The sequence below is a fragment of the Lolium rigidum genome, chromosome 3 (assembly GCF_022539505.1).
Source record: "Lolium rigidum isolate FL_2022 chromosome 3, APGP_CSIRO_Lrig_0.1, whole genome shotgun sequence".
In the NCBI taxonomy this organism is placed as follows: Eukaryota; Viridiplantae; Streptophyta; class Magnoliopsida; order Poales; family Poaceae; genus Lolium; species Lolium rigidum.
This window is the reverse complement of record NC_061510.1, coordinates 370,170,666-370,178,458: the sequence shown is the minus strand read 5'-3', so window position 1 is coordinate 370,178,458 and position 7,793 is coordinate 370,170,666. Positions and strand designations below refer to the sequence as shown.

General features: G+C 47.7%; 2 protein-coding genes across 2 annotated transcripts; both read left to right on the top strand.

The window, feature by feature from the left end:
• Positions 1 to 210: 210 nt before the first annotated feature.
• Positions 211 to 1,317, top strand: LOC124697406 (BTB/POZ and MATH domain-containing protein 1-like). The gene has a single exon (XM_047230004.1). The coding sequence runs from the start codon at positions 211 to 213 to the stop codon at positions 1,315 to 1,317; it is 1,107 nt and encodes a 368-aa protein (XP_047085960.1).
• A 2,623-nt stretch (positions 1,318 to 3,940) lies between these two features.
• Positions 3,941 to 5,023, top strand: LOC124697405 (BTB/POZ and MATH domain-containing protein 1-like). Its single transcript, XM_047230003.1, has one exon. It carries the CDS (start codon positions 3,941 to 3,943, stop codon positions 5,021 to 5,023), a length of 1,083 nt encoding a protein of 360 aa, XP_047085959.1.
• Positions 5,024 to 7,793: the final 2,770 nt, after the last annotated feature.

Here is a 7,793-nt window from a genome sequence, read left to right as displayed (position 1 = left end):
TGTTTCATGTGCAGGCGCGACCATCATACGGTCCAAAACGGAGGGGGTCCCGCGTTGGAGATGCCCTAACCACCATGGACCCGTCTTCTCTGTATCGGCCCATTCACGCCCACAGAAGAGCCAGTTGCACCTCCCAAACTCCAAACCCTCGCCGCCACCCCCTTCCTCCCTCCCCACTGGCGTCCTGCCCAGCCGTTCACGCAGCACACCATGACGACCTCCTTGCCTATCGCCGGCGAAGGCCTCCCCTCCGGATCCGCCTCCTCCATCGTCGCCGGCGCCGTGAGTGGCTACCACTTGCTCAAGATCATCGGCTACTCGCGCACCAAGGATGTCCCTAATGGCAAGTGGATCGACTCTTGCCCGTTCGTGGCCGGAGGCCGCACATGGCATGTTCGTTACTATCCCAACGGTGGCGACTCCAATAGCACTAATTACATATCCTTCTATCTCAAACTTGATGATGCCATTGCCGAAGCTGAGGCCGTGAAGGCACAAGTTAAATTCAGCTTACTCGACCAACATGGGAAGCCGGTGCCGGACTATACCAAGACTACCAAGATCACAGACTTCTCGTTAGGTAACCATTCTCGTGGATTTACAAAGTTTATCAAGAGGAAGGCAATGGAGAAATCAGAGCATCTCCAGGACGATTCCTTCACTGTCAAGGTCGATGTTACTAACATGAGCAACTTCCACGCGCTGGAGACACCATCCATTTTGGTGCCACCATCTGACTTGCACCGGCACCTTGGGGATCTCCTGTCGAGCAAAGCAGGCGTCGATGTTGAATTCCGAGTCAGCGGGGAGACATTCTCGGCGCACCGGACGGTGCTTGCGGCGCGGTCCCCAGTCTTCAGAGCAGAGCTCTTTGGGCCGATGAAGGAGGGGACCACGAGAGCGGCCATACGAATTGATGACATGGAGGCAGAAGTGTTCAAGGCTATGCTCGCTTTCATGTACACAGATGCACTGCCTGATATGCATCAAGGAGACGAATATGCCATGGCTCAGCATCTGCTCGTTGCAGCTGACAGGTACGGCTTGGACAGGCTGAAGCTGATTTGTGAAGATAAGTTGAGAAGTAGTATTGACACGAGTTCCGTGGCGACCATCTTTGCATTGGCGGATCAGTACAACTGTCGTGTTCTTAAGGCGGCATGCTTGGAGTTCCTCGGCTCGCCAGCCAATCTGGACGAGGCCATGGAATCTAAAGGTTTTGAGTTATTAGCCAAGATCTGCCCTCCTGTTCTAATGGATTTCCTCACGTACCTGGTTATTCCTTGTTTACTTGGGAAATGGAAATCAAGGGCATGAACATGAAGTTTCAGCTATCATTTTATTTGCAATCATCTTTCCTGAAATAACCTGAAGACCCTGAATTCTATCTAATGTAAGTAACCCCAGATTTCTTTTTCTGTGTTGTATTTGAACTTTTGTTTTCGGATCAAGGAGCTCAAACAGCCCCCAGATTCATTGATAAAATAACACTAGGTTCAAAATTTAAAATGTTCAGATGTTTGCATGCCTAGATATCAATAGCACTTGCTTACAAATTCTTCTTAGAGGGCCTTCTGCCTGTCAGATTTAGATGAGTGTGTCATAATCATAGGTCCTAGTTACCACAGTGCTCACATCGCACTGAACATATTTTAGTTTGAATACTCAAATTGTTATGAACATACCTAAAACTTAGAACGACCGACGACCATAGACGCCCGTTATTTTATTTATTTATTTTTGGAACAGAAGCAAATTGATGCCAGTAGTGATGGAAACAAAATAACCATTGTGTGTTCAATGGAGCCTCCCCTCATCGTGCGGATTTAATGAATTTCGTTCTTAGTGAGGCAAAGCTCTATGGGCCTGATTGCAAGCCCATTTTTGCACCCAGGGAGAAGAAAATGTGTAGTTTGGTTGCCTGGGTCGCATGGGATGTTTCCCCTTAACTCCCCACCCCATTCTACTCACCGCCTAAACCCCCACTCCCTCATCCCATTCGGTGTTGAGCTCCATGTCCGGCGCTCCTTCGCCTCCATTATGTGTACTTTGGTTGTCGCAAGGTTGCGATGTCCATTGCTCCTTTTTTGTTTGGTCGTCGTATCCTTGGTGGAGAATTATTAAGGGTTTGACAAGCTATGTGCAAAGCATGGACCTTGTGTGCTAATTAGTAAGGCCTAGTTTGGCAACAAAGTTTTTCTGAAATTGAAGTATTAGAAAACTGAAGTATTTTTGTGCGTAGGAAAAAATACTTCAGTTTCTTAATACTATAGTATTTCTCAGTTTTGGCAAAAACATCAAGGCGTTTGGGAAGTGCTGTTTTACCATCCCATTCACCACGTTGAATGTATGATTTCTTTTGACATATAGATGTGTGCATGGCTATTGCATGCATGGTTGTGGGGATCTGCACTGATTGCACTGGATTCATGCACGAAACTATGACAACAAGAGGCCGGTTCATACGGAGACACTGCAGAGTGGCCGGTTCATACGGAGACACTGCGGAGTGCCAGCCTACTTGATCGCTGTATGCCTATATGGACACCTTGACTGATAATGTTACGGCAAAGTGCCACTGTTCCGTCCTGCCTGCGGCAACGAGAGCCGCCACCAAAGTCCCGCACAGAGCGGACGCAAGGAGATCAAGCTCTTCTACACAAACTCCCTTGCAGGCCGTACGCCGGACCAAAACCAACGGAAATAGATAATGGACGAATCGATCTGATTGTCAAGAATATAGGCTGCGGCAGCAGCTCAAAGTACCGAGCAAGGCGGCAGTGTTTTTATCTCCTTCTCCGTTTTAGAAAAAAGAGGTCTGAAGTTGTTTTTGCAATACTTCAAAAATACCACAGTTTCAGGGATACTAAAGTATTAATACTGCAGTTTTTAGCCGTAGCCAAACACATCAAAGTATTTGAAACCGTGGTATTTTAAAAAACTGTGGTATTGCACAAATACTTCAAAAAAACTTTGCTACCAAACGCAGCCTAAAGAGTTAGTTCAGAACTTATTAGACTGTCAACTAGTTGATTTATATTTTGCTCTGTAACAATTGTTGCAGGCCTTGCGCCTTTTCCTGAATTCATGCATCCTCTTTTCACCGCAGGGAAGTGTTTATTTGCTAGTTGCAGATAGACATGTACTTGTTGAAACGTTGGATTGGGATCCTGTGAAGAAATGTTGGCCTTCTTCTCTTCTTACAAATTTTTTATGGCTCCAGTTTTTAGTGATGATATTGTGACACAGTAGTGGGCTAGTGTCTGCGGAGGCAGTGATCTTATGAAGGTTGTGAAGTTTGGCCTCAAGTACTTTCAGTACAAGGCGGTGGCCTCATGATTTTCCTTTTCAAATTGTGCAACCCGAAAGCTCTTTTTTTTTGTCTTGTATCTGAAATTAAATTTTCCGAATTAAATATCGATTGAAGGCAACCGATCGATCGGGCTGCAGCTGGGCTGGGCGTGGAGCACGACGTAGTACGTACAAACACTGATCGACTCGATTCGTTTTTATACTTCTGCCGGGACGCAGATTGTACGCTAACGATCCGGAGACTGAGACCTGGTAGGTACTGTATTCGTCCTCTCAAAGAAAAAAAAGGTACTACTGTATTCGTTTTCGATTCTCTTTTCCTTTCCCTGGCCGGACGAAAGGGTTCACGATCGCTCGCGCCTCGTCCCAGCCTCCTTGCTTTAGAACGACGGATATCAGATACTCCATTATCGATTTGCTTAGATCGGATGCTTCTGGTATCATGCAGAATCCATCACCATTGCCAATCCCAACTTTGTCCGCAACGGAGTCCAGTTGCTTTAGCCGGCCGTGTAGTAAAATATTTCCTTCATCGCTAGTCCGAGACACCATACAAAACCCTCGGCGTTCCTGATATAAAACAAGAGACCCGGCCGTGATACTGGAGCCACCGGACCGATCCTCTACCATGCCGACCTCCTCGAGCGTCTCCGCCTCGTCCATCGTCGCTGGCACCTTATGCGGCTACCACACGCTCAAGATCGTCGGCTACTCGCACACCAAGGATGTCCCTAATGGCAAGTGGATCGACTCTTGCCCGTTCCGGGTGGGAGGCCGCACATGGCATGTGCGCTACTATCCCAACGGAGAAGACTCCAAGAACATCGATTGCATATCCTTCTTTCTCAAACTTGATGGTACCCTTGCTGAAGGTGAGACCGTGAAGGCAGGATTTAAGTTCAGCCTACTCGACCAAGATGGGGAGCCAGTGCCGTCATATACAACCTCTGCCGAGACAAGAGACTTCTCCGTGCATCCTAAAACTTGGGGATTTAACAGGTTTATCAGAAGGGTTGAGTTGGAGAAATCAGAATATCTCAAAGACGATTCATTCACTGTCAATGTTGGTGTTACTATAATGAGCCAGTGCCGCGCGCTGGAGAATACACCCATCGTGGTGCTACCGTCTGACATGCATCGGGACTTCGGGGATCTCCTCTCGAGCAAGGCAATCGTCGACGTCGAATTCCTAGTCGGTGGGGAGACATTCTCAGCGCACCGGTCAGTGCTTGCTGCGCGGTCTCCGGTCTTCCGAGCTGAGTTCCTTAGCCCGATGAAGGAGAGCACAGCAACAGGTCCCATACGTATAGATGACATGGAGGCACAAGTCTTCAAAGCTCTTCTTACTTTCATGTACACGGATGCACTGCCTGATATGGACCAACAAGAAGAGTATGCCATGACTCAACATCTGCTTGTTGCGGCAGACAGATACGGCTTGGACAGGCTGAAGCTCATTTGTGAAGATAAGTTAAGCAGCGGTATCGACACGAGTTCCGTCGCGGCCATCTTGGCATTGGCGGATCAGCACAACTGTTCTGAGCTTAAGGAGGCATGCTTGGCGTTCCTTCGAGAACCGACCAATCTAGACGAGGCCATAGAGTCTCAAGGTTTCGAGTTATTAACCAAGACCTCCCCTGGTGTTATTAAGGAACTCCTCAAGTCCCAGGTTATTCCCAGTTCACTTGGGAAAAGGAAATCAAGGGCATGAAAATGAAGTTTCAGTCATCATGTTATTTGCAATCATCAGTACAGGAAGTTACTGAAGACCCCGAATGCTATCTAATGCTAGTATGTAGTTTAGTTCTGTCAAGGATGCGATGTACGTTGTTTCTTTTTCTGTTTGGTCGTCGGATCATTTGTGGAGGATTATCACTCGATAAGCTATGTGCAAAACAAGAACCATGTCTGCTAAATAGTGAATAGTTACTTAAATACATACAAGCCTTTCAACTTAGTTCTTACCCTTTACCCTTCCCTCATTGCTCTGTAACGATCGCTGCCAGCACTGCGCTCCTTTCCGATTTCATGCATACATGCTCAATACAGGCACTGTTTATCTCTATCAGGTTCAGAAGATAGACCCTAACTAGTTGAATGTTGGGGTTTAAGCAAACAAAGAGTACACATGACACATTGCTTGGTCGTGGAAGTCATCATCTACCAAGGCGAAGCCACCCACGAGAAGCGATGAAAGTTGAAGCCTGGAGGTAGCTCGCCATCGAAGAGAATTCAGTCCGCGCATACACCAAAGGGAAGAATGCCATGATCCATCTCAAAAGCCGAAGAGAGCCCCTCCTCCCTCGCCTTCGTTCAAAGAGCGTCTCAACGTCGGTCGAAGTCGATCAACCTAGAGATCGAACAGAAATCAAAGACATCAATTCCAGGAGCAGAGAACAAGCATGACCACAAAGAACAACCAAGATTACCACCAGAACAACACCACCACCATAAATGAGAGCTCAAGATGTCCGATGCAAGCATTTGGTGCATCAAAGGAGCAGTACACACAAGATATGACACCCTCGCCGGAGAAGGGAAGAAAGGGCGCCACAAAGGATCCAACCACTGCCACCCCTCGAACTTGGACCAACACATTGCCTCCTCCTTTGTTTCTTCATTGTCCCTTTGCAAAAATTATTTGGCGTATGGTGTATCTCACTACAATATTCCTCCACCAGCTAATGTTACTAATATGTTTGGTAAATGGCTTAATGGTGTACGTAAGGAAGATAAACACAAAATCCGTGTGGGTGTTTCCGCTTTATGCTGGTCCATTTGGAGGACTAGGAATGATATTATCTTTAATAAAAAAAATGAAACTAATTTTTTGCAGATTATCCGACGCGCTGCTCATTGGATTCAACAATGGGTTTTCCTTCTCCCTTTGGAACACCGGGAGGGTATGGTTACTGGATGCAACCGGATGCTAGTGGTTGCTCAAGACTTCTTTTTCCGGGCTACTGGATGGCGACACACTAATAGATTAGCAAATGGATAGCCGTGTTGCATTTTCCTTTGGTTGATTCATATGTCGACCTTAGCTTTCCCATGAGTGTAATCTTGAATTTTTTGTAAACTTTTACCGTACTTCTGGTTTAATAAAGATAGCCGTGTGCATCTATTGATGCAGAGGCTAGGGCGATGCTCCTATATGGAAAAAAAACATTGCCTCCTCCTTAACCCAAAGCGGCGCTTCCAAGAAGGACACCATGGCGAGGGTGTACTCATCGCCCATTCCAACAGAAATCAGGTTTTCTCCTTGGTAGAAAGGGGATGATAGGAGGGCGGGGAACCTCAATGGTTCCTCCAGCGAGGAGGCGGTGGAGCCGAGGGTGTAGTCGCCGCCCATTCCAAGAGAAATTGGGTTTTCGCCTAGGTAGCAAGGGGATGATGGGAGGGAGGAGAACCAACCAGAGATTTCTCTTGGAGTCCCGAGCTGCCCGACCCACCGTGACTCATTCAGGCAAGCTCCGGCGGCCAGGCGAGGCCATGGATCTGACAGACGATGGTCAGAACCAAGAGGTGGCCTTCAGATCTGATGTGCGCGATGCTGGAGAGACATGCTCGCCGGACGAGCACCTACTACTGAGACGATGTCCACGCTGCCGAGGACAGCAGCCAGCATCCATGTGAGGTCACCCCGAGTCAATGCCGCCCGCTAGCCCATGGTCGTCGCCCTGAAGCTTCGAGATCCCCCACTCTATGTATCATAATTTATTTAGGGATACTTGGTAAATGTTGTAACTAGGATTCTTAGTGATTCTTTTTAGGTTATGGCACTATGTTTTGCCCATTTAATTTACTGGGAATCCGTTCATAACAATTTGAGATATTACCATATTAATCCAGTAGATACATCATACATGCGACTATCCCTTGCTTTTAATAAGGACTATCCAAAGGACATATTTATTTACAACTTTTTAAACAGAAGGCCACATGGCCCGGCTTTATAAATAAAACCCTCCTGGCAAACGATCCAACAAAGTCATACAAAGCGCACACACACCACTCGCCCAAAGGCGCTAGAAAGTTTGACCCAACCCAGGTCTCGGAGAAGCACTAAAGAGAGATACAAAGCTGATCCAACCAACACATAGGCACACTCAACCCAAGATGATAGGGAACTCGGAAAGTCCATGGTCGAGCCGCTGCCTGGGTCCTCCGCTACTCAGCTCGCAGTCTCGCGTAGAGTCTCCTGACGTCGTCCACCGCCGCGTCCAGCATCGCCCGGTCCCTCTGTCTGACCAGAACCCTCCAGCACTGCATATGGATCAACATATGGTAAAACACATCAGCCGGGTTTCCGATCATCTTTCCTTCAATGGTAAGTTTGTTGCGTACAGTCCACAAGGTCCAACACTGGGCTGCGAACGTAAACCAAACTAGCCTACGAAGCGGGCCGTAGAGGCCTTGGGCGATTGCAATGAACTCCCCCGGCCCGGCGTGGTTCCAGTCACAGTGGAGGAGTTCCCTAA

Bases quoted from the DNA above. Each gene is read 5' to 3' on its own strand.
- LOC124697405 (XM_047230003.1), top strand. From the start codon at position 3,941: ATGCCGACCTCCTCGAGCGTCTCCGCCTCGTCCATCGTCGCTGGCACC.
- LOC124697406 (XM_047230004.1), top strand. From the start codon at position 211: ATGACGACCTCCTTGCCTATCGCCGGCGAAGGCCTCCCCTCCGGATCC.